Source organism: Oryctolagus cuniculus, chromosome 1, assembly GCF_964237555.1.
Source record: "Oryctolagus cuniculus chromosome 1, mOryCun1.1, whole genome shotgun sequence".
In the NCBI taxonomy this organism is placed as follows: Eukaryota; Metazoa; Chordata; class Mammalia; order Lagomorpha; family Leporidae; genus Oryctolagus; species Oryctolagus cuniculus.
Genome location: NC_091432.1, coordinates 103,755,470 through 103,781,743, shown reverse-complemented (window position 1 = coordinate 103,781,743; position 26,274 = coordinate 103,755,470). Strand labels below are relative to the sequence as shown.

The window sequence follows — 26,274 nt, the reverse complement described above, 5'->3', positions numbered from 1 at the left end:
AGCTAGAGTTCTTGTTTCAACGTTTTTCTCCAGTGCTTCCTTTCCCAACCCTCTTTACTATAGCCCTAATGGACCTTTCTTTACCCAAGACCCATCGTTTAATCATCTTACTCCCTGGCTGAAAAACCTAGCATAAATTCCTGATGCACAAAATCAAGGTTATCCTTAGCTGGATCTTCTGTTACTGATCCTCAGACCACCCCTCGCATTTTCTCAGTACACACTTCTGGGGCAAGCAGATGTCCTGACTGCTCCTCCTGTAAACAATGCTCTTTAACTTTTATGTCACCATATCCAGGAAGTCTTCTCAGGCACTCTAGTTCCCACTGATCTCTTCCTCAATGACCTCTTACAGCTTTCACAGTAACACCTTACTTTGCGTATTTCATACATGTTAACGTCATTCCTGACCTAAATTGTAAGAATAGAAACATGTCTTGTAGCGATTTTATATATTATAGTTTAGAATTCATCAAATGAGCACTTAAAATGCTGTAGTGATGCTCAGAAGATGGATTTTGTTACTGTTTAGTGGACACTGCTTTCATTGCTAATCAGGGACTGCAAGCTGTTAGTGCTGTAATCTTTCTGCCTCACATGTCGAGTTTAACTGGAATTGCCAATAGACACCAATCTAGACTGAAACAATAATAATTCATTTTAATGTGTTCTAAGGCTTTAGTTTTTTTTTTTTTTAAGATTTATTTTATTTATCTGAAAGGCAGAGTTACAGAGAGAGGTAGAGAAAGAGAGGTCTTCCATCTGCTGGTTCACTCCCCAGATGGCCACAGCTGCACTGATCTGAAGCCAGGAGCCAGGAGCTTCTTCCAGGTCTCCCATGTGGGTGCAGGGGCCCAAGGACCTGGGCCATCCTCTGCTGCTTTCCGAGGCCATAGCAGAGAGCTGGATCGGAAGTGGAGCAGCCGGACTCAACCAGCGCCCATATGGGATGTTGATGCTTCAGGCCAGGGCTTTAACCCACTGCGCCACAGTGCCAGCCCCCAGGGTTCTTTCCTATGAGTTTAATTCTCATTTTTCACAGATCTAATCAAGGATTCCTTCTAAGATTCCAGATATTTGCGTAGTGCTTTCCAGTTGATAAGTTTTGTTGAAATGAATCATCTCATTTAATCATTACAGCTTGTTGAATTATGTGGTACTTATTATACAAAAGAAGGAACGGAGGTATAAAAAACTTAAATGAGGGGGCTGGCATTGAGGTACAGCGAGATAAGCTTCTGCTTGTGATGCTGACGTCTCATGTTGGAGCACCAGTGTGAGTACTGGCTGCTTTGCTTCCAATCCAGCTCCCTGCTAATAGCCTGGAAAACCAGATGATAGCTTAAGTGCCTGGGCCCCTGCCGCCCATGTGAGAGATCCAGATGAAGTTCTGGGCTCCTGGCCTCAGCAAGCCCCAGCCCTGGCTGTTGCAGACATTTGGGGTGTGAAACAGTGGATGGAAGATTCTCTCCTCTCTACTCTTTCAAATAAATAAATAAATCTCAAAAAACAAAAACCCCAACCTTAAATAAGTGTGGGTTTTCCAGCTAGTGTAGAGTAGAGTATAGACTGAATCTAGGCTTGCTGACTTAAAACTCACTTGCTAATAACCTTATTTGTTTTCCTAAGGAACCTACCCTTGATGGTAACTTAACCATTTTCTATGGGAGACTTTGTGTTTTAGTTCAGCTGCTTTATAGAAAGAATGCAAAAGAGACACTATTTTTAAGGGCTTAGAATGTCAGTTAATAGGACTTTGCATTGGTATCTTTCCAAGACCTTTTCTTTAATGGAATTTGCTTATGGATGATATGACAAGTGACACCTAAGCTGACTGGTTGGGTATTAATTAGCTACTGTGTACATCTCTCGTCAATTGTGTACCCAACACCACATCTAGATAACCAAACTGTAGTTGCCTGGCCAGCAGAAGCCAGGCTGAGGTCAAATGTTGAAATGTCATACTGAGGGCTCTCTCACTGAAGGATGTGTAAGTCTGAGACCGTGAGAATCTCTGCCTTGTGTTGGCATGGTTGTTTGGCACAATGATTAGGTTACTACTTAAAACTCTTGCATCCCGTATCTGAATGCCTGGGTTCGAGTCCTAGTTCCACTTCCTGTTCCAACTTCTAGCTAATGTTCACTCTGGGAAGCAGAAGATAATGGCTCAGGTACTTCGTCCCTGCTACCCACGTAAGTACTGAGTACCTGACTCCTGGCTTTAGCCTGGCCCAGCCCTGGCTTTTACAGGCATTTGAGGAGTGAGCCAGCCAATGGGAGACCACTGTCTTTCTGTCTCTCGGCCTTTCAAATAAATACATAAAATATTTTTTAAAGGTTTCCACCTCTTGCTGGTTCTATTTGATTACAGTGGCATGGCACTTATAAAGGTTTGAAAAACGTGTTTCATGTTCTTACCATCCTTGGGAGCAACAGAGTGGGTGTTTAGACCAAAAAGGCTACTTCCTGAAGTGTTTATGCAAAGGATCATTTTTAGAGAGTTATGTGGAATGGAATTGGGTCTGACGTCAATTCTCAGTGCGCTTTCTCTCCCCTGGAGGAATAGTCCATATGTAGAGACAGATGTGAGACTGACGTCTTTTTTACATATAAATAATGCTGGGAGAAAATGAGAACACTGCTGTGAGGTAGAGGCTGGGGAAGAACAAGGTTTATTGTAAGTCAGAGATAACCAAGTTCTTACGAGCGGTGTTAAAAATCTGATTCAGTTATACATAACCTGTAAGCCTAAATATGTACAAAATGTAAGTGTACAATATGTAATCCTCATCCAGGTCCAATAATAGAACATTCTCAGCACCCAAAAAACTCCTCCAGTAATTCCTTTTGATCTCTATCCACACTCCACTTTTGGAGAGAGTTTCCTGACTTTTATGGTAATAATTTCCTTATTTTTCTCTTAAAATTTTCACCTTTCTTGTATGTCCCTAAATGATTTGGGTTAGTTTTGCCTGAGTCATACTGCATTTATTCTTGTGTGTCTTGGTCCTCTCACTTACCGTTTTGTTTGCAGTAATCACACATGCACACATGTTACTGCAGGGAGCTGTAGTTCTCTCTTACTAGTATTTCATTGTATGACGTACTACAGTTTATTTTTCATTTTACAGTTGATGATTGATTGTTTCCATTCTGGGCCAACTACTGAGAGCATTGTCAAACTTGTCTTTTGGTGCAGGCATTTTTTTTTTTTTTTGGTTATACATTAGATTGAACCATATAAAATGATGACCCTTTGTGGATTGTCAAATATTAATGGTTTGGTATGGTTCAGTCTAATACCTGTGAGTAAATTATTGGATCATAAGAACTATATGTGTTCAAAAAAATTTTTAAAGATTAATTTATTTATCTGAAAGGCAGAATTAAGAGAAGCAGACAGGGAGAGGGAGAGGGAGAGAGAGAGAGAGAGGTCTTCTATCTGCTGGTTTACTCCCCAGATGGCCGCAAGTACACCGATCCAAAGCCAGGAGCCAGGAGCTTCTTCCTGCTCTCCCACGTGTGTGCAGGGGCCCAAGGACTGGGGCCATAGCAGAGAGCTGGATCAGAAGTGGAGCAGCCAGGAACCAGTGCCCATATGGGATGCTGGGACTGCCGGCAACGGCTTTACCCACTAGGCCACAGTGCTGGCCCCATGTTCAATTTTTGTAAAATTCTGCCAAATAGTTTTCTAAAGATCTTGTGCCAATGCAGTCTCCTATCAGCAGTATGTAATTGTTGCTCTGGATTCTGGACAGCACTGGTTATTGCAATTTTTTATTGTAGTTTTACTATGCCTTTCCTGGTTACTAATGAGATTGAGTAATTTTTCATTTATTTTGGCCATTTCGATTTATTCTTGTGAAGTGCCTGTTTAAGTCATTTGCCCATTTTTCTACTTGGTGGTTTCTTTATCTTTTTGATTAGACAAAGTTCTTTATATAGCCTAGATAAGAATCCTCCATGGTAAAATATGTTGCATATGTCTTCTCTATTCTCTGGCTTGTCTTTGTACCTTTTTCATGGTGTCTTTTGATTAACAGATTTGTGTATTCTCGGTTTTAATGTAGTCATATGTATCCATCATTTCATTTTATGATTAGACTTTTAGTGTCTTGTCTAAAAAGACCTTTTACCCCAAGATCTTAAAGATATTATATTGTCTTCCAAGAACTTTGTTGCTTTGCTTTTTACTTTTATGTTTATAATCCATCTGATTTTTTATGTGTGACCTGAAGTTGAAGTCCAGTTTCACTTTCCCCATAAAGGATTTCAAGTTGTCCCAGCTCCAGTGAGTGAAAGAACCATTTCCTCCCTACTGCTTTGTGGAGTCACTTCTGTCCTAATCCAGGGTCCATATGTGCCTGCCTCTGTTCTAGGCTCTCTATTCTCTTTCATTGGTCTGTTGATCTAGTCCTGCCCTGATAATTCAGTGTCGTAATTAAGCTTAATTAGTAAGACTTCTACCTAGCTCTTCAGTTTTAAGAGGGCCTTGATTGGTTTTGTTCATCTGCATTTCCATTTTAAAATCAGCTTATCAAGCTTGCAGTTTTTTATTTTTATTGATATTTAATATATCACTCAATTTGCTTAGAATTGATGACTTTATAATAATGGGTTTTTCATCTAGGATTAAGGTATATTACTCACCACTAAGGACTACTTTATTGTCCTTTGAAATGTGGCGATAAAATTCACCATTTCAGTATTTTTTATTGTAAAATGTACATAACATTATAGCAGCTATTTTAGGTACACAGTTTGGTGGCTTTTAGTTCATTCATCAAGTCAATACAGCCACTACCAATATCTGACTTTAGAGCATTTCCATTACAACCCCTGAAAACAACCTGTATCTTTTGAGTAGTCACTTCCCCAGTCACTAGCACCCTCTGCTTGCTTTATTTATTTATTTTTTGTAAAGATTTATTTATTTACTTGAAAGAGTTATACAGAGAGAGAGAGAAGGAGAGGCAGAGAGGGGAGGCAGGGGGTGGGGTGGGGGGAGAGGTCTTCCATCCACTGGTTCACTCCCCAACCAGCTGCAACGGGCAGAGCTGCACCGATCTGAAGCCAGGAGCCAGGAGCTTCCGCCAGGTCCTCAACGTGGGTGCAGGGGCCCAAGGATTTGGACTATCTTCCACTGCTTTCCCAGGCCAGAGCAGAGAGCTGGGTCAGAAGTGGAGCGGCTGGGACATGAACCAGTGCCCACATGGGATGCCGGCACTGCAGGCAGTGCCTTTACCTGCTATGCCACAGCACTGGCCTCACCCTCTGCTTTCTATTTCAGAGATTTTACCCAGGGTACTTCAAAAAGTCTGCAAAAAATGGAATTAAAGGATAACTTATTATGGTGAAAAATATTTTAAAATTCATGCATATGTGGGACTTTTAAAAGTTCATGAAAAATACATATTATGAAAAAATATTCATGGATTTCAAAATTGTTTTGCACCAAAATAAACTTCTTTTTTGCTTTTGAAAAACTTTTAAGGTTTTTTTTAAAAACATAACTGTTTTTTAATTTGAAAGGCAAAGATAGAGACCGAGGATTCCCCCTGATGGTTCACTCCCCAGATGCCTGCAAAAGCTAGGGCTAGGCCAGGCCAAAACTGTGAGCCTGGAACGCAAACCAGGTCTCCCATAAGGGGTAGCAGATATCCAACTGCTTAACCCATTACCTACTGCCTCCCAGGGTATACATTAGCAGGAAGCTGGAATGGGAGCAGAACTAGAATTTGAACACAGGTACTCTGATATGGGGTGCAAGCCTCTTCAGTGACATTATAACTAGTAGACCAAATGTCTACCCCTAAACTTAATCTTTTAGTTCTGTTTCTAACAAACTTTTTGAAGTACACTCATATAAATGGAATCACACCACATAATAGCCTTTACATGGCCTGAAGTGTCTGTTTTTTTAACCTAGCATCATGTTTTTAAGGTTCATCTATGTGTATCGGAACATCATTCTTTTTTATAAATTCTGTGGATTTATCACGTTTTGATTATTTGTAGGTATACCACATCTTAATTATTTGGACACATATCACATTATAAATTAATCAATTGAAGTATATTTGTCAATAATATTCTATAATTTTTATATAGAACTCTCCTTTTATTAGATTTATTCCAACACAAATATTTTTGAATTCTTACACATTTTTATAAAATGTCATTTTATTTACTGCTGATATTAGGCATATATGTCATTGGTTTTCTTACATTCTGTGAGTCTGAAGCTTGATAAACTGTCTTGGTAATTACAAAAATTTATATTCTTTTGGATTTTATATGTGAAAATCATATCATGGTAATAAATGAGTTTTATTTCTTTGCATTTCTTCTGGCCTTTTCTGCTGCTTCTTGTCTGACCCTGCTGACTAGACTCTGTAGTACAATGTTGAACAGTGTAGCCCGCCCCCTGGCAAAGTTTTTTTTTTTTTTTTTAAGATTTATTTAATTATTTGAAGTCAGAGACAGAGAGAAAGAGTCAGAGGGAGAGAGGCCTTCTATCTGCTGGTTCACTTCCCAATTGGCCGCAACGGCTGGAGCTGTGCTGATCCGAAGCCAGGAGCCAGGAGCTTCTTCCAGGTCTTCCCATGTGGGTGCAGGGGCCCAAGGACATGGGCCATCTTCTACTGCTTTTCCAGACCATAGCAGAGAGCTGGATCAGAAATGGAGCAGCTGGCCAGCACTGCGATTCAATAGGCTAATCCTCCGCCTTGTGGCGCCGGCACACCGGGTTCTAGTCCGTGGGCCCTGCACCCGCATGGGAGACCAGGATCTCTGTTTCTCTCTCTCACTATCCACTCTGCCAGAAAGAAAGAAAGAAAGAAAGAAAGAAAGAAAGAAAGAAAGAAAGAAAGAAAGGAAGGAAGGAAGGAAGGAAGGAAGGAAGGAAGGAAGGAAGGAAGGAAGGAAGGAAGGAAGGAAGGAAGGAAGGAAGGAAGGAAGGAAGGAAGGAAGGAAGGAAGGAAGGAAGGAAGGAAGGAAGGAAGGAAGGAAGGAAGGAAGGAAGGAAGGAAGGAAGGAAGGAAGGAAGGAAGGAAGGAAGGAAGGAAGGAAGGAAGGGGAGAAAAGAGAAGAGAAGAGAAGAGAAGAGAAGAGAAGAGAAGAGAAGAGAAGAGAAGAGAAGAGAAGAGAAGAGAAGAGAGAGGAGGCGAGGCGAGGCGAGGCGAGGCGAGGCGAGGCGAGGCGAGGCGAGGCGAGGCGAGGCGAGGCGAGGCGAGAAATGGAGCAGCCAGATCTCGAACCGATGCCCATAGGGGATGCCAGCACAGTAGATGGCGGCTTTATCAGCTACACTACAGCGCCCCCCTGCCCACTCCCCCCGCAAAGTTTTAAGAGGACCTGTTTCTGAACACATGGCTCTCTTTGTCTTCTCTTGATCTCTGTCTCTTGATCTCTCTCGTTCTCTTCTTGATCTCCTTCTTATGCTCCTCTTTTTTTTTCCTTTGCCCCTTTCCTCCATTCTGTCAGGTTTCCCCCCAATAAACCCTTTCTCTTAATAATAATAATAATAATAATAATAATAATAATAATAAAAAAACAGTGTAGCTATAGCTTGCAGCTTTAACTTATTCCTGATCCCACAGGAAAAGTGTTCAACTCTTCACCATTAAATAGGAGATTTGATGTAGATCTAAGCCTTTGTCTTAGCTGAAGCCTGACCAACTAAAAGGAAGGGTTTTTTTTCTTTTATTTTTTTAAGAAGCGTTTAGATGAACTCCTGACAGCCCTTATCTCTGATTCACTCATATTTGGCAATATTGAGAGATGACTGTTGAAGTCATACTGACCTGGTTCCAAAAATGGCTATTCTTTATGCTCATGTGATTTTGGTCAGGATTGTAAATCCTTTTAGGGCAGAAACTGTATTATTTGTATCCTTACCTCTAACTTATTTTTTTTTTTTTTTTTTTTTGACAGGCAGAGTGGACAGTGAGAGAGAGAGACAGAGAGAAAGGTCTTCCTTTGCCGTTGGTTCACCCTCCAATGGCCGCCGCGGCCAGCGCGCTGCGGCCGGCGCACCGCGCTGATCCGATGGCAGGAGCCAAGAGCCAGGTGCTTTTCCTGGTCTCCCATGGGGTGCAGGGCCCAAGCACCTGGGCCATCCTCCACTGCACTCCCTGGCCCCAGCAGAGGGCTGGCCTGGAAGAGGGGCAACCGGGACAGAATCCGGTGCCCCGACCGGGACTAGAACCCAGTGTGCCGGCGCCGCAAGGCGGAGGATTAGCCTAGTGAGCCGCGGCGCCGGCCTCCTTACCTCTAACTTAATTCCTAGTGTATCACGGGAGCTTAATATAGATATGTTGAAAAGTGAAGTTATTTAACTTGTCTGAGTCTTGACTTTCTCATTTGTAAAAGAGATAATCTCGTATAGCCTTTGTTAAAGTTACTTTAAAAATAAAACATGTAAAATAGTTGACCTGTAAAAAAATTTGAAAAATATTAATTTTCCTCCATTGAGATTTACTTTTCTTTAGCTGGTTGCATAGTGATCTGTTTTCTACTTTGCAGGTCTTATTTAACCTTAGAGAAACTTGTGTATTTAAATATATATATTTTTTAAGTTAGAACTTTTTAAAAAATGATTTATTCGTTTGAAAGACAGGGGAAGAGAGAGATCTTCCATCCACTGGTTCACTCCCCAGATGACTGCAATGGCCAGCCCTGGGCCAGGCTGCAGCCAAGAACCAGAAGCTTCATCTAGGTCTCCCACATGGGTGGCAGGAGCTCAAACACTTCCATCTTCCACTGCTTTGCCTAGGCCATTAGGGAACTGGATTGGAAGTAGAGCAGCTGACACTTGAACCTGTGCCCATAAAGGATGCCAGCATTTCAGCAGGTTGCATTAACTGTGCGTACCTTCAATGACTTAGTATATCCATGTTTTGAGCAACTGGATGACCATAGTTTTGCTAATCCTGTGTATTTTTCATAATCTTCACTCCTGCAGTCCAGATAGCTCAGTTTTATGGAACTTTTGCTAAGGGACGGTTCCAATGTCTGTGTCATTTCTGTTGACTATTTGAAGGAGACTATACATATGATATTTCTGTACCACTAGGAAAGTGTAGTGTAACTTCTCATGACAGAGCCATTCCTTTTCAATCTCTGGGATAATAAATGACAGACTGGAGGGAGCAGTGTGAGCAGAAGAGAGGTTCTCTAGACATAGTTGTAGAATCTCATTGGCTTCTGACTATGGTGCTAGAGAGACTTAAGAACCCAAACTAGACTCACCACCCAAGGCTTACATGAATGTTTGGCTGGAAGAACGCATGCTCTGCTTCCCAGGAGCCTACCCCAATATTCCTGTCTGGGTGGAGAGAGCACAGGTAACATTGTCTGAGGGTTTGGATGTTTTTTCCTCTAAAAACCCTTTGGGAATTCTTAAGATTGCAATTGATGTCCCTCATCCCGAAGGAATCGTCACCATTACTGATGATGTGGCCTTTCTCCATTTCAGATCGATATCAGTAAATGCCATTATTTAGTGGATTTGGACACCCCGAGAGAGACACCCCGGGAGCCAAAATATTCATCGAATAGAGAAGAATGGATCAGCCTGGCCTATAGACCATTCCTTGATGCTTCGAGGTATGTGGTTTTAATCGTAAGAGATGTGCTAGGGCTGGTAAGAGTAGAAATTAGATTCTAGGACTGAATAACTTCTGGTCCTGGGCTGACTCTGGTAGCCATTGCTTTCCTTTTTCGGGGGGGGGGGGGGGGTAGGGGGAGGGGGGCGGCAAACTATCTTCTGGTTCTTTCCGGTTTCCTGAGGACTTTAAAAGTCTTCTTCAACAAACCAGGATGCAGAGTGTATTCTGGAATCACTGAAATGAAAGGATCCAGGTAAAACTGATGGATGTGTTGAGGGAAATTCAAATAAGTGTTTGACATTGATTATTTTTTGGCAACCAACATCATATCTCTTCACAGAGAATATTCTGGCACTGGCAGGAAGATTAAGTGGTCTTTGAGGAGCTAGAATTTTGAACCCACTATTTTCAAGCTTAGCCAGAGTGTGGAGACCAGATAGACCAGAGCTCGGTGGGCTCTCCAGAAAGATCTCAGGATTAGTGGTAGGAGATCAGAGCCTTCCGATGAAGTAGTAATAAGGAAGTTAAGTGTGTGTGTGGGGATGGGGGTCAGGGTGTCTGTTGGCAGAGGTCCAGGTAAACATACAAACTTAAAGAAGTGCAGGGAAATTGGGGGATGAAACTCAGGATCTAAGAGATTTGGGTAAAAAAGGAAAAGGTAAAAGAGCAGGTCCTGAGAGGCAGGTCTGTTGCTCAAACAGGGACTCATGTCCAGGATGGGACTCCAGAAAAACTGAATGAGCACAGGTGCTGGGTTGAAGTCTGAGGAACCAGAATATATGACAAGATACCCAGGCAGCAAGTGAAATGTGGAGGAAAAGGCCAAGATCCCTAATTACCAGAACAGAGGTAAATAGTTCTTCATGGGCAGGCAAGAGTCTAGTTATTTTAAGTCAGTTCAGTAGGCCGGCGCCGTGGCTCACTAGGCTAATCCTCCGCCTTGCGGCGCCAGCACACCAGGTTCTAGTCCTAGTCGGGGTGCTGGATTCTGTCCCGGTTGCCCCTCTTCCAGGCCAGCTCTCTGCTGGGGCCAGGGAGTGCAGTGGAGGATGGCCCAACTGCTTGGGCCCTGCACCGTGTGGGAGACCAGGATAAGTACCTGGCTCCTGCCATTGGATCAGCGCAGCGCACCGGCTGCAGCGCTCCAGCCGCGGTGGCCATTGGAGGGTGAACCAACGGCAAAGGGAGACCTTTCTCTTTGTCTCTCTCTCTCACTGTCCACTCTGCCTGTCAAAAAAAAAAAAAAAAAAAAATGCTCAGTCAAAGCTGGACTAAGTGGAAGGCTGAGATGTTGACCTGGAAACAGATCTGATCTTAGAAGTGAGGCAGGAGCTGAGTTTGTAGAGCTGCAGGAGCTGGGCAGCTGTCTTAAAGCACAGATTTAAGTCTCTTCAGTGGCTTTGTGGGTAGTTACAATTGGAAGCATGAGTGGGATGCTTGGGGAGAGCAGGGCAGTCAGGAGGCTTCTGGGTTTCAGAGTGATTTTCTTTCTTTCTTTCTTTCTTTTTCTTTTTCTTTTTCTTTTCTTTTTTTTTTTTTTTTTTAGCAATTTATGTATTTATTTGCAAGGCAGAGTTATAAGAGAGAAAAGGAGAAATTTAATTGATCAATCTGGTATCTGCTGGTTCACTCCCTAAATGGCCCCAGTTGGGCCAGGCCAAAGCCAGGAGCCTGGAACTCTATCTAAGTCTCCCACATGGGTGTTGGGGGTCCAAGCACTTAGACCATCTCCAGTTGCTTTCCTAGGTGCATTAGTAGGGAGCTGGATAGGAAGTGGAGCACCAGGACTTGAACCGGCACTCATATGCAATGCCTTTATCGCAGGCAGTAGCTTAACCACTGTGCCACAATGCTGGCCCCTAGTGTTTCATTTCTTTAAACAGTTATCATGTTAATGTGGTAAATTGTAAACTAAAGTGACCCTCCTGGGCCATAGGACACTAGAACTTATTCCTCCCACTTAACTGTATTTTGGTAATTGTTGTCCACCTACTCACTACCCTGTCCTTGCCCTTCCCAACCTCTGGTAACCACTCTTCTGCTCTCCGATGATGTGGAGAGACAGAAAGAGATCTTCCATCCACTGGTTCACTCCCCAAATGGTCACAATGGCAGGGACTGGGCCAGGCTGAAGCCAGGAGCTGGGAGCTTCTTCCAGGTCTTCCATATGGGTACAGGGGTCCAAGCACACTTGGGCCATCTTCCTCTGCTTTCCCAGGTGCATTAGTGGGGAGCTGGATTGGAAAGGGAACAGCTGGGACTTGAACCAGCGCTCATATGGAATGCCAGCATCACAGGTGGCAGTTTTATCTGCTATTTCACAACTCCAGCCGTGATAGCTCATTTCTTTTTAGCTCTAAATAACATTCCATTGTCTGAATGTACTAAATGGTATTTATCCATTCACCTACCGAAGGACTTTTTGGTTGCTTCCAAGTTTTGGCATTTTTCTTAGTTCATACGGCTATATCAAGTTACCAGACTAATTTTTCAGGGTTCTGAAGACTGGAGGTCTAAGATCAGGGTGCCAGCAGAGTCAGGCCCTGGTGAGGGCCCTTTGGCAGGTTGCAGACAGCTGATTTCTTGTATCGTCATGTGGCAGAAAGAGGATGGACTAGCTGTCCAGGCTCTTTTTATAAGGGCACAAGTCTCATTTTTGAGGGCTCATGACCTAATTACCTCCCAAGGATCTACCTTCAAATACTGACATTTTGGGGATTAGATTTCAACTTAAGAATTTTGAGGGGACACATTGAGTCCACAACGGAAATTATGAATAAAGCTGCTGTAAACATCTTGAGTTTTTGTGTGCTCATAAGTTTTTAACTCCTTTGGGTAAATACCAAGAAGTGTGATTGCTGGATTGTATGGTAAGAATATGTTTAGTATTGTAAGAAGCTGCACAGCTGTCTTGCAAAGTGGCTGTATTGTGCCACATTCCCATAAACAATGAATAAGAGTTCCTGTTGCTCTGCATTTGAGATGGTTGGCATTTAGGATTTTAGTCATTCAAATAGGTGTGTAGTGGTATCTTATTGCTGTTTTAATTTCCATCTCTCTAATGATATATAGTGTGGAGCATGTTTTCATATAGTTATTTGCCATCTGCTTCTTTGTGGAAGTATCAAAGTCTTTGACCCATTTTTTGATGAGGTTGTTAATTTTCTTATTGTTGACTTCTTTATACATTTTGAATATCAATCCTTTATCAGGTATGTCTTTTTTTTTTAAAGATTTTATTTATTTATTTGAGAGGTAGAATTACAGACAGTGAGAGGGGGAGAGAGAGAGAGAAAGGTTTTCCACGTGCTGGTTCACAATTGACCTCAACGGCCAGAGCTGAGCCAGTCTGAAACCAGGAACCAGGGTCTCCTATGCAGGTGCAGGGGCCCAAGTGCCTGGGCCATCCTCTACTGCTTTCCCAGGCCACAGCAGAGAGCTGGATCAGATGTGGAGCAGCCGGGTCTAGAACTGGTGTCCACATGGGATGCCGGCGCCACAGGTGGAGGATTAACTTGCGCCACAGCGCTGGCCCCCAGATGTCTTTTACAAGTACTTGTTTCCACTCTGTGGCTTCTCATTTTCTTGATAGTGTGTTTCACAGAGCAGAAGTTTTTTTTAATGTGTATGTATTTGAAAGACATAGATAGAATTCACATTTGCTGATTTACTCCCCAAATGCCAGCAGTATCCAGATCTGGGACAGGCCAAAGCCAGAAACCAGAAACTCGTCCACATGAATGTGGTATTTGAATCATCACCTGTTGCCTCCCAGCATGTACATTCACAGTAAGCTGGAATTGGGTGTGTGGCTGGACTCAAACCCAGGCACTCTGCTATGAGGGATGCAGACAGCCGAGGCACTCTCTTAATTGCTGAGACAAATGCCCAATCAGAAATTGTTAATTTTTATTAACTATCAATTCTTTTTTTTCTTTCATGAATTGTACCTTTAGTATTATTCAAAAAGTCATTACCAAACCCAGTATCATTTAGTTTTTCTTATATTGTATATTCTAAGAATTTTATACTTTTGTATTTTACGTTTAAGTCTATGATTCATTTTGAGTTAATTTTTGTGAGGGGCATAAGGTCTGTGTCAATACTTATTTACTTATTTAATTTTTTTTAATTTATTTTTATTTAAATTTATTGAAACTTATTTATTTAAACATTGAGATGTTTAGCTATTCCAGTACTATTTGTTACTATTTGTTGTAAATACTGTGTTTTCTGTGTTGTATTCCTTTTGCTTTTTGTTAGAAATTTATGATTGACATATTTACATAGATCTGTGGATTTTCCTGGGTTCTAGTTTCTGTTTCATTAACACATTTATTTATTTTTTCACAAGCACCACAATTTCTTTTTTCTTAAGATTTATTAATTTATCTGAAAGTCTGAAAGAGTTACACACACAGAAGGAGAGGCAAGGAGAGAGAGAGAGGTCTTCCATCCGCTGGTCCACTCCCAGTTGGCCACAATGGCCAGAGCGTCACCATTCTGAAGGCAGGAGCCAGGAGCTTCTTCCAGGTCCCCTGCGTGGGTTCAGGGGCCCAAGGACTTGGGCCATCTACCACTGCTTTCCCAGGCCATAGCAGAGAGCTGGACTGGAAGTAGAGCAGCCAGGACTCGGACTGAGGCCCGTATGAGCTGCTGGCACTGTAGGCAGCAGCCTTACCCACTATGCCACAGCGCCAGCCCCCACAATTTCTTGATTACTGTAGCTTCATAGTAAGTCTTTTTTTTTTTTTTTTTTTTTTTTTTTGACAGGCAGAGTGGACAGTGAGAGACAGAGAGACAGAGAGAAAGGTCTTCCTTTGCTGTTGGTTCACCCTCCAATGGCCGCCGCGGCCGGCACGCTACGGCCAACGCACTGTGCTGATCCGAAGGCAGGAGCCAGGTGCTTCTCCTTGTCTCCCATGCGGGTGCAGGGACCCAAGCACTTGGGCCATCCTCCACTGCACTCCCTGGCCCCAGCAGAGGGCTGGCCTGGAAGAGGGGCAACCGGGACAGAATCTGGCGCCCTGACCGGGACTAGAACCCCGTGTGCCGGTGCCGCAGGTGGAGGATTAGAGTATTGAGCCGCAGCGCCGGCCAATAGTAAGTCTTAAAGTCAGAAAGTTCCTGTTTTTTTTTTTTTTTTTTTAAGAGTTACAGAGAGGCAGAGAGAGAGGTTAGCTCCCCAAATGGCCACAACAGCCAGAGCTGAGCCAGTCTGAAGCCAGGAGCCAGGAGCTTCTTCTGGGTCTTCCATGGGGGTAGGGGGAGGGTAGAGGGGCCCAAGCACTTGAATGATCTGCTGCTGCTTTTCCAGGCCATGGCAGAGAGCTGGATTGGAAGTAGAGCACCTGGCCTCAAACCAGCACCCATATGGGATGCTGGCACCATAGACCAGGGCTTTAACCTGCTGTACCACAGCACCAGCCCCACCTCTAGCTTCCTTTTCTTTCAATATGGTATTGGCTATTCTGGGTCTTTTGCCTCTTCATATAAACTTTAGAATCAATTTGTCAGTATCAACCTGCTGGATTTTGACTGGCATTGCAATGACTGTAGAACAAGTTGGGAAGAACTGACATCTTGACAATATTAAGTCATCATATCCATGAACATGGAATATCTCTGCATTTATTGATTCTTCTTTGATTTTTTTTCAATAGAGTTTTATAATTTTCCTCATAGATCTTGCACTTATTTGGTTAGATTTTAACCTAAGTGTTTAATTTTTGAAGGTGCTGCTGTAAATTGTATTTCAAATCTACCTGTGTATTACTGGTATATAGGAAAGTGATTGACTTCTGTATGTTAATCTTATATTCTGCTATATTGCTATAATTGCTAATTAGATCTTGTACTTATTTGGTTAGATTTTAACCTAAGTATTTAGGATTTTAGTCATTCAAATAGGTGTGTAGTGGTATCTTATTGCTGTTTTAATTTCCATCTCTCTAATGATATATAGTGTGGAGCATGTTTTCATATAGTTATTTGCCATCTGCTTCTTTGTGGAAGTATCAAAGTCTTTGACCCATTTTTTGATGAGGTTGTTAATTTTCTTATTGTTGACTTCTTTGTACATTTTGAATATCAATCCTTTATCAGGTATGTCTTTTTTTTTTTAAGATTTTATTTATTTATTTGAGAGGTAGAATTACAGACAGTGAGAGGGGGAGAGAGAGACTTCATTTGAGTTTTATTTATATTTATCTTTAAGTTATTTTATTTATTTGAAAGTCAGAATGACAGAGAGAGAGGGAGAGGCAGAGAGATCTTCCATCTGCTGGTTAACTCCCCAAATGGCTATAATGGTGAGTATTGGCCAGGCAGAAGCCAGGAGCCAGGAACTCCATCCAGGGTTCCCACACAGGTAGTGGTGATCCAAGTACTTGGGCCATCCTCCACTGCCTTCCAGTGTGCACTAGCAAGGAAATGGATTAGAAGTGGAGCAGGGGCTGGCATTGTAGTGCAGTAGGTTAACCTGCCTCCTACAGTGTGACTCATACGTGTCTTGGCTACTCCATTTGCAATCCCTGGTAATGCGCCTTAGAAGGCAGCAGGAGATGACCCAAGTTCTTGGGCCACTGCACCAATGTGGGATACCCAGATAGGGTTCTTGGTTCCTGGCTTTGGCTTACCCCAGCCCTGGCCATTGAGACCACTTGGGGAGTGACCAGCTGATGGAAGGTATCACTCTCTCGCTCTCTGTAACTGCCTTTCAAGTAAATAAATAATTCCTTTTTTTTTTTCTTAAAGACTGATTTTTCATTTATTTGAAAGGCAGAGACCCAAGGACCTGTGCCATCCTCCACTGCCTTTCCAGGTATATCAGCAAGGAGCTGGATCAGAAGTGGAGCAGCCGGGTCTTGAAATGGCCACCCATGTGGGATGCCAGCATTGCAGATGGAGGCTTAACCCACTAAACCACAATGCTGGCCCATAAATAAGTCTATTTTTTTTAAAGATTTATTTTATTTGAAAGGCAGAATTACAGAGAGGCAGAGAAAGAGAGAGAGAGAGAGGTCTTCACTCCCCAATTGGCTGCAACAGCCAGAGCTGTGCCAATCTGAAGCCAGGAACTTCTTTTGGGTCTCCCATGCAGGTGCAGGGTCCCAAGAACTTGGGCCATCTTCCACTGCTTTCCCAGGCCATAGTAGAGAGCTGGATCAGAAGTGGCGCAGTGGGCACTCAAACTCGTGCCCATTTGGGATGCCAGCACTGCAGGCAGCAGTTTTACCTGCTATGCCACAGCACCAGCCTTATAAATAAGTCTTAAAAAAAGAGGAAGAAGAGGAGGAGCAATCAGGGCTTGAATTGACACTCCAACATGGGATACCAGTTTTGCAGATGCCAAATTAACCTGCTGTTCCACAATGCTGTTGTAGACTCCATCTAAGTTTTAAAGGAATCCAATGTGGGCTTTTTTTCCTCCAGTTAACATGAAGCTATACATACAGGTGAGGCACAAAACAGGTTCATTTAACTAAGGTTAGTTTTTTGAAAACAACATTATTGGAGTATAAATCATATACCATACCATTTATCCATTTGAAGTGCATGATTAAATGATTATTAGTAAATTTAACAATTTGTACAACTATTACTACAATTCAATTTTAGAACACATTATCACCCAATGAAATCCCTCATTCCCACCCCCAATTCTGGGGACAGACCCACTAATCTAGTTGGTGTCTGTATGGATTTGCCCTTCTGCATATTTTATGTCAGTGGAATCATACAGTTCATGGAATTTTCTGTCTGGCTTCTTCCACTCAGCATGTCTGTGAGGTTCATTCATGTTATGACATACAGTCATGCACTGTGTTATGACGTGTCAGTCACCGGTGGACCACACATGTATGGGAGTGGTTCTGTAAGATTATATCACCTGGTGATGTCTTGGCCCATCTTAGTTTGTATACACTCTATGATGTTGGCATAACCATGAAATCACCTCATGGCACATTTGTCAGAATATGTCCTTGCTCTTAAGTGACACACAGTTGCATATTAGTAGTTGTCCCTTTTTTTATCGTTGAATACTATTCTGTTATTTATTCTGCTAGTTGATAGATGAATATATTGGTCTTTTCCACTTTTTGGCTATTAGAAATAGCACTGCTAGCCGGCGCCGTGGCTCAATAGGCTAATCCTCCACCTTGCGGCGCCGGCACACCGGGTTCTAGTCCCGGTTGGGGCGCCGGATTCTGTCCCGGTTGCCCCTCTTCCAGGCCAGCTCTCTGCTATGGCCAGGGAGTGCAGTGGAGGATGGCCCAGGTGCTTGGGCCCTGCACCCCATGGGAGACCAGGAAAAGCACCTGGCTCCTGGCTCCTGCCAGGATCAGCGCGGTGCGCCGGCTGCAGCGGCGGCCATTGGAGGGTGAACCAACGGCAAAGGAAGACCTTTCTCTCTGTCTCTCTCTCTCACTGTCCACTCTGCCTGTCAAAAAAAAAAAAAAAAAAAAAAAAAAAAAAAAGAAATAGCACTGCTATGAACATTCATGTGTATATTTTGTGTGCAGGGTTGTGTTTTAATTAACAAAGTTCAGTAGAGTGTGAGAGGGGTAAAAGAGTTGAAAGTTTTGCAGGGAAGTGATATAATGGGTTACTATGGTATTAAGATGGTAGCACAGGGAAGTCATTGAGGAAGAGACGAATGAAGTGTGGGTGGGTGGGTGGGTGTTTAAAACATCGGTAATGTAACTGAGCAAGAAAGAGGCAGCAATGCTGATAGGAAGTTCTCTGCACCACATGTTTTCTTTGGTGGCTGGTCTGTTACCCATATTTGGTGTAAGTCTGTTTGCCTTATTTTTTTTGGTAAGATTTATTTACTCTTTCAAATGTTAAAGAGTTAGAGAGACAAATAGAAAGAGATCTTCCATCTGCTGGTTCACTCTTCAAAGGGCCACTATGACCAGAGTTGGGCCATTCCAAAGCTAGAAGCTTCATCCAGGTCTCCCATGTGGGTGCAGGGGCCCAAGCCCTTGGGCCATCTTCTGCTACTTTTTCACAAGCCACTAGCAGGGAGCTGGATCAGAAGTGTAGCAGCCAGGACACAAACCAGTGCCCATATGGGAAGCTGGCGTTGCAGCCTGTGGTTTTACCCACTATGCCACCGTGCCAGCCACTTGGCTTCATTTTTGAGTTGAGAAAACCAGCAACATGAGACCTGGGCCTGAGAAATTGCCTGGCTGTCAGGGGACAGCAGATCTCCAGTCTTCCTGTTAATTGGGAGATATCTTTGTGGGCTTTTCTTTTCCCAAAAATTATGCCCAGATCATATGCTGAGAAAGAAAGAAACCCCTTGGCTAGCATTGTGGCATAGCGGGTTATGCCACTGCCTGTGATGTCAGAATCTCATATGGGTGCCAGTTCAAGTCCAGGCTGCTCCTCTTCTGATCCAACTCCCTGCTAATGCACCTGGGAGAGCAGTGGAAGATGGCCCAAGTCCTCAGGCCCCTGCACCCATGTGGGAGAACAGGATGAAGCACCTGGCTTTGGTCTGGCACTTGTGACCATTTTGGGAGTGAATTATTGGATGGAAGAGCGCACTCTCTCTCTCTGTCTCTTCCTCTCTCTCTCTCTCTGTAACTCTGCCTTTCAAATAAATAAGTCTTTAAAAAAATATCTGTTGAATTAAGAATTGAGGAGATAGAGATGCTGTGCAGGCTGGCAGTGAAGATGCCCATGTACTGAACTGGAATACCTGGGTTAAATTCCTGGCTTTGGCTCTTGCCTCCAGCTACCTGCTAATGCACACCCTGGGAGATAGCAGTAATGACTCAAGTTACCATGTTTCTGCCACCCACATGGGAGACCTGGATTGAGTTTCTGTCTCCCAAATTTTGCCTGTCTTGGGACCAGTTGTTGCAGACATTTAGGAGTGAACCAGTGAATGGGGAAGTGCTCGCTCACTGTTTCTATTTCCCTGTTCCTCTTTCTCTCTCTCTCTTCCTCTCAAATTAAAAACAAAACAAAACAAAAAACTGAACAGGTACAGTTCACATGAAGGTGTGCAAAGTACAGTGAGTTCGGAAGACCTGTGATTTAACCTTGGCTACTTGCTGTTAGTACCTCTCTGATTCTTGAGTTTCCATATCAGTCAAACAGAAATGACAGCATTTTATCTGCTTTATGGGAAGGTTGTAAGGATTAAATGTGAGTAGATATGTCAAAGTGCTTTTAAATTTGGAAGCATTATAGAGATGTCAGGCCTTTCAATTAATCAGCAAGCTGCCGAAATTATGCTGAGTTTCTTTACATAGATTATCCTCAGCATTTTCTTGTATCTAATGGCCTAACTGCAAAAACAGCAGGATCCTACAGCCTGCTTTGCCACAGCAATTTATATCTGTCACACCATGACATCTCATGTTGCTGACTTTGGCCAATTAAGTTAGACTCTACTGTCAGAGTCTATGTGCCTGAGAGCTGCCACTCTGAGCGTGAAATGCTTTGGGTAGCATGACCCTGAAATGCCTCCAAGCCTGTTATATTTCCTCTGATTTCTTGAAACAGTGGTCTTAGTACTTGAGCAAATTTATATAACAAGGAGAAATAGTGGTACCATCCAGAAGAGATGACCTTGATTGGATGAGGCCTTGGGTCCAACTGTTTGCTGGGTCTTTCTAAGAAAAGAAGGTTATAAAAAGTCTGTGACATAGCCTCCTGATCTGTTTAATTAATTTCTCAAAGGGTTAAGTCCCTAAAATCTAAATCTACTTTCTCTACAGTTCATTTCTTTGAGATCATTTCTTCTTTCTTCTATTGTTTGTCCATCTGTCATTCATCCCAATCAGTAGATATTTACTGGACATTGCTAAGGTCTGTGATGGATCTTAGGTAGATAGTGATAGAAGAAACACACCAGGTCCCTGACTTTTTGGACCTTGCAATATAATGGGGAGCCAGCACTAAACAAATATCACACATATGTGTTGAGTGCGTTAAAGTGCAGGTACAGCATGCTGCGAGAGGTATGAGCAGCAAGAAGACCCCTGGAGTCTTGTTATGTCTCCCCCCTCCCCAGAAACCTCTTATTTCAGGAGTACAAACTTCATGCATTTCATAAGTACAACTTTAGGAACATGATGATTCTTCCCACCCCTCTTCCTCTTCGCTCTCCTATTCCCATTCTTATTTTTTACTAAGATCTCTTTTCAATTAACTTTATACACATATGATTATACTAAGTAAATTAAGCCAGTTTGTTAGGCACACTTGGGAATTATAAAGTCTGTTAAATATCTGTTATGTCCTTGCCACAAAGTTAACTTCTTTAAGGAGTGTGAAAGAAGTGATTTAGACAGAGATTTTTCTCTTGAATAACAACTTTTGTAGGAAGTCCTACACATACAAGACAACTTGAAAATTGTGTAAGACCATAGAGATGCCACATTGTGAGCTAGAACTTTGAAGACAGGAGAGAAGGAGGAGGAACATGTGGAAAACTGCAGGAAGCAGTGCCTGAGGCTCAAAGGAAAAGTGGGATTAAATCAAGGCTGGTGGTAAAGAGGAAAGGATTACTTAATTTAAGGTGAAGAAATACTGAGTGTAAGTAGAAAGATCAACACAAGGAGCTGGTTGGATGTGAGGCTCAAGAGTCAGTATCTGAGCCGGTGCCGCGGCTCAATAGGCTAATCCTCCACCTTGCGGCGCCGGCACACCGGGTTCTAGTCCCGGTCGGGCCGCCGGATTCTGTCCCGGTTGCCCCTCTTCCAGGCCAGCTCTCTGCTATGGCCAGGGAGTGCAGTGGAGGATGGCCCAGGTGCTTGGGCCCTGCACCTCATGGGAGACCAGGAAAAGCACCTGGATCCTGGCTTCTGCCATCGGATCAGCGCGGTGCGCCGGCTGCAGCAGCGGCCATTGGAGGGTGAACCAACGGCAAAGGAAGACCTTTCTCTCTGTCTCTCTCTCTCACTGTCCACTCTGCCTGTCAAAAAAAAAAAAAAAAAAAGTCAGTATCCGAAGTTTAGTTTCCCTCTTTGTTTTGAATTTGCTGTTAGGTAACCTGTATCATCCAAATCAGAACTCTTTTGAAAGTGAAAGGCGGCTGGTGCCGTGGCTCACTAGGCTAATCCTCTGCCTGCAGCACCGGTACTCTGGGTTCTAGTCCTGGTTGGGGTGCTGGTTCTGTCCCAGTTGCTCCTCTTCCAGTCCAGCTCTCTGCTGTGGCCCGGGAAGGCAGTGGAGGATGGCCCAAGTCCTTGGGTCCTGCACCAACGTGAGAGACCAGGAGGAAGCACCTGGCTCCTGGCTTCAGATCGGCACAGCATGCTGGCCGTAGCGGTCATTTTGGAGGTGAACCAACGGAAGGAAGCCCTTTCTCTCTGTCTCTCTCTCATTGTGTAACTCTGCCTGTCAAAAAAAAAAAAAAAAAAAGTGAAAGGGTCTCTGTCCTGTGCAAATTGAGATATACAGTCATCTTGCTTCATTGTAACCACTAGAAAGAGACTGCTCTCAAAAACAGGAATGGGAGATGAAGCAACAGCTATCATTCTTTTGCCTGCAGTCTATCTTTACCATGTGGATTTGCCCATAGTTTGCTTATTTTAGTTTGCTGACATTACTTCTGATTAAAGCCTATGTTGGGCCCCTGCTGTCTGAAAGGAAAGCAATCAAGATAGTTTGAAAAACAGGAAAAAAAAAAAAAAAAAAAAAAAGAAAACAACAGCAACAAAAAATAGTTTGAAGACAATACCAACACTGTAAAAAATACATATGTATATGTATTTATATTTACACTCCCAAGTCTCCATATCATTGGAGAGTCCACTCCAAGGAGAAGCAACCCAAAGATAATTAGGACAGTTTTGTGATTGGGGTAAATTTAGTAATTCCAAACACTTGTGAGTATGTGAAGATGGTTTTCTGTTGAGACTGTTGCAAGGTAAGCAAAGCCTTCACTGTTGGACTCAGGGAGAAATGGCCACTCGTAAGGCTGAGTGTGTTAGCCCCTTAGCAGAATGGCAGCTCAGCTGTTCATCTGCTGCTTTTCCTTATCAACTTCTCTGCTTAGTCAGAGGCCTAGAACACCCAGACACGATTGGCTTGAAAGAGGATCACGTACAAGATCATAACCAAGTTCTAGTGTCCATTTGCATATTGTTGGTACCACCGCTGAAGTCTCCTCTCTCTCTGCCCTGTGTGATTGGCTCATTCTATGAAGGCTTATCAGAAGCAGACATTAGGCATAGCAATCAAGATGCCCACATTCCGTGTCAGAGTGCCTGGTTTGATTTCTGGACTCTAGGAGGCTCAAGTAGTTGGGTACCTGCCACTTGTGTGGATTGAGTTCCTAGCTTTGGCCTGACCAGTCCTGCCTGTTGCTGGCATTTAGGGAGTGAGCCAGTGGATGGGAGCTCAGTTTGCCTGTCTCTGCCTCTAACATACATACATAAAAATTTTGAGAGAAAGCTTTATCAGACTCTCAGGATATGGGTCCTAATCACATTGACAGTATCACTTTTTAAACCAGACAATTTGTCACTCTGTGGCCATCTCACATTATATACTTTCTAAAATAAGAGAGGACATTTTTCCTGTCTTTGAAGCATGATATAATTGCTACTTGTATAAAATAGCTCCACAAGTGGGTGGATGTAATGCCTACTCTGAGGTTCCCTAGAGGGGAGTGAAGGGAGTGTGTTGCAATAAATGATCAGTGTAGTGCTAGGTTCCTTTCTCAGTGCGCTGAGGAGTGTTGAGCTGTGGAGACTGGTGGGAATACCTCACTAGGATGTTGCAGTTGGCCTGCTGAGCAACAGGGCCCGCTTGCTGCTTCAGAAACAAGTTGGGAGGCTTTGCGTGGCCACTTTCCACCCACTGTTTCCTCCTTCAGTATAGGTTCCTGTTGTCTTGCTTGCTTTGTTTTCGCCTGTGGTTTCTGGAGTGTGTGATTTTGTTCTGCCCTATTTTGAAGCACAGTAACCTTGTCTAACTGAATTTTAGACTTGCTTGAAGACACTGTAGGGGACTTAGGGCAGGACTGCAGAGTCCTACGACTGTGTACTTACAGGTGAAGAGTAGAAGCAAGGAAGAGTAAGAAGTTAACCTCTTCGGCTGGTGTAGTAGGAAAGAGGCCTTTTCTAGTCACAGGCGCTCTCCATCAGTAAGGAGGGGACTGTGCTGATGACAGGTGCGCTCGCTTCTTTCAGGGCCTGGCACAGGAGTTTCAGTGGCTATTGAACTTTTGCTGCTCTGGAGAATTTTTACTAAGACTGTGGCTCTCCATTTAACCTTCCAGAAGTAATAAACCCAGCAGCTGTGAGACCAAAGAGTCCATGGCACTGTATCCATTTTTGTAGGGTAGTCTGGTGGGAACCCAGACGCTAGCCCTGGCATAAGCAGAACTATTTATTTCTGGAAGAGATTAAGACCATGGGAGTAATCACTGTAAATGGCAAATTAGTTGGAAGCTTTTGTTCCAGTTACTGCTGTGTAACAATTACCCAAACTTAGTGGTGTAAAACAACAGCAGTTTATTACTGCTTTCTCTCATTGTTCTGGAAGTTAATGGGGCTCAAGTTGTCAGTTCTTACTCAGGATCTCTTGTGCATTGGCCCGGGCAGGAGGCACCTCAAAGGCTTCCTCACATGCATGTCTGGCGGTTGGTGCTGGCTGTTGTCTGAGATCTCGGCTGAGACTGTTAGCCAGAGCACCTGCATGTGGCTTCTCCACCTGGCCTGGGCTTCCTTTCGCGTGTGGCTGACTTCCAAGCATCTTAAAAGCTGTAGTTTTTTATGACCTGGCCTTGGGAGTCACACTGTATTACTTCCACCTCATTCTGTTGGTTGTAACCAAGCCACTTGAATAACCCTTCCTCAAAGGAAGAGGGGTCAAAGAATTTATGGACACGTTTTAAAACCATCACAGCTCTTTTTGAAATTTTTCTTTTGGAAGGAGATTTCTTACAAAAGAGACATATGGTGAACAAAATGGTCCAGCAGGCTGCTTCCATCTGCAGCTTCTTAGTACCTAGGTGGAAAGGGAGACCACCCTCCACGGCAGAATTTGATCGCAGGCCAACAGTTGGACATGCCTTAGCTGGTGTTCTGATCCTTTGGGTAAAATTAGTTCTCCCTCCTAAGCAGTAATTGAAGTGCTCATGTCTTTTCCCTATGTGTGAATCATGGTGGTGCTCATGGCTCCCTTGTTGATGCCAAGGCTAATGAGAAACAATAAGGAAAAAAAGATGGGAGTGTTCCATTATCAGCTTATTTGTCTCTTACGCTTTTTGTTTCATTCCTATCAGTTTTGGGCCTTTGTTTCTACTTCCCCAAATACTTTCTGGAGACCCTTCATTAGGCAGAGCTGCTCCAGGCCAGGTTTGGCTTCACAACACACTGGTCTTTTCTTTGCTGTTATTATTCATGTTATTCAGCTGCTTAATCATTGAGATCTGACATTTTAAGAAGAGTAAACTTTTTCTTTTTTCATTTTTCTGAAGCTCAAGGAGTCTGCTTTTGATTGTGAAATTAGTTCTCTAGACAGAGACTGTAGACCGTCTGTGCTCTGCGACTGTGCTGTAGACACTCAGGTGTGAAGAGCATACGATGTTTGAGGACTGCCACTGCTTTTAGCTAGCTTAGGTCAAGCAACTGGCATCATTAGACGTCTTTCTTCTACTGAGTTTCTTGAGAATTAGAACCATAACTTGTGTTGATTTTCTACAACTTTTATTACATGACAAGGTTTCAGAAAAGATTTGGGGGCCAGCACTGTGGCATAGCAGGTAAAGCTGCCACCTACAGTGCCGGCATCCCATATGGGCGCCTGTTCAGGTCCTGGTTGCTCCACTTCCAATGCCCTCTCTGCTATGGCCTGGGAAAAGAGGGGAAGATGGCCTAAGTCCTTGGGCCCCTACACCCACATGGGAGACCTGGAGGAAGCTCCTGGCTCCTGGCTTCAGATCTGCCCGGCTCTGGCCATTGCAGCCATCTGGGGAGTGAACCAGTGGATGGCAGACCACTCTCTGCTTCTGTCTCTCCGTAACTCTGCCTTTCAAATGAAGAAATAAATCTTCAAAAAAAGAAAAGATTTATTTGCTGTTTTTCACATTCTTTTTGTTTAAGCAATGCCAATTTTTTATTTTTATTTATGTGATAGAGTTACAGAGAGGCAGAGAGACAGAGACAGAGAGAGAGAGAGAGGTCCTTTATCAGCTGGTTCACTCCCCAGATGACTACAACGGCTGGAGCTGGTCTGATCCAAAGCCAGGAGCCAGGAGCTTCCTCCAGGTCTCCCACGTGGGTGCCTTGGGCCATCCTCCACTGCTTTCCCAGGCCATAGCAGAGAGCTAGATTGGAAGTGGAGCAGCCGGGACTCTAACTGGCGCCCATATGGGATGCCAGCACTGCAGGCAGTGGCTTTACCCACTATGCCACAGCGCCGGCCTCGTGTCTTTTACATTCTTAAACCCAGATTTATGCTAAGTTAAAAAGGAAAGAAAGGGGTAGTATTTGATTTAGCCTTTAATGCTGATTTATACGCCCATGTCCGGCATCAGAGTGCTTGGGTTTGACTCTTGGCTTTGGCTCCTGATTCCAGCTTCCTACTGATGCATACTCTGGGAGGTAATAGGTGATGGTTCAAGTAATTGGGCTCCTGCCACCCATGTAGGAGGCCTGGATTGAGCTCTCAGCTCCAGCTTTGACTCTGG

General features: G+C 43.6%; 1 protein-coding gene across 4 annotated transcripts in view; it reads left to right on the top strand.

Moving 5' to 3' along the window:
- The window catches only part of ALG9 (ALG9 alpha-1,2-mannosyltransferase), a 122,928-nt gene that overhangs the window by 66,274 nt on the left and 30,380 nt on the right, over nt 1-26,274 (top strand). For all 4 annotated transcript variants that reach the window (XM_070078146.1, XM_070078150.1, XM_008261528.4 and 1 more), the window contains exon 14: nt 9,479-9,609. In XM_070078146.1, the coding sequence (XP_069934247.1) occupies nt 9,479-9,609 (131 nt within the window). The remainder of the gene's footprint in view (nt 1-9,478; nt 9,610-26,274) is intronic.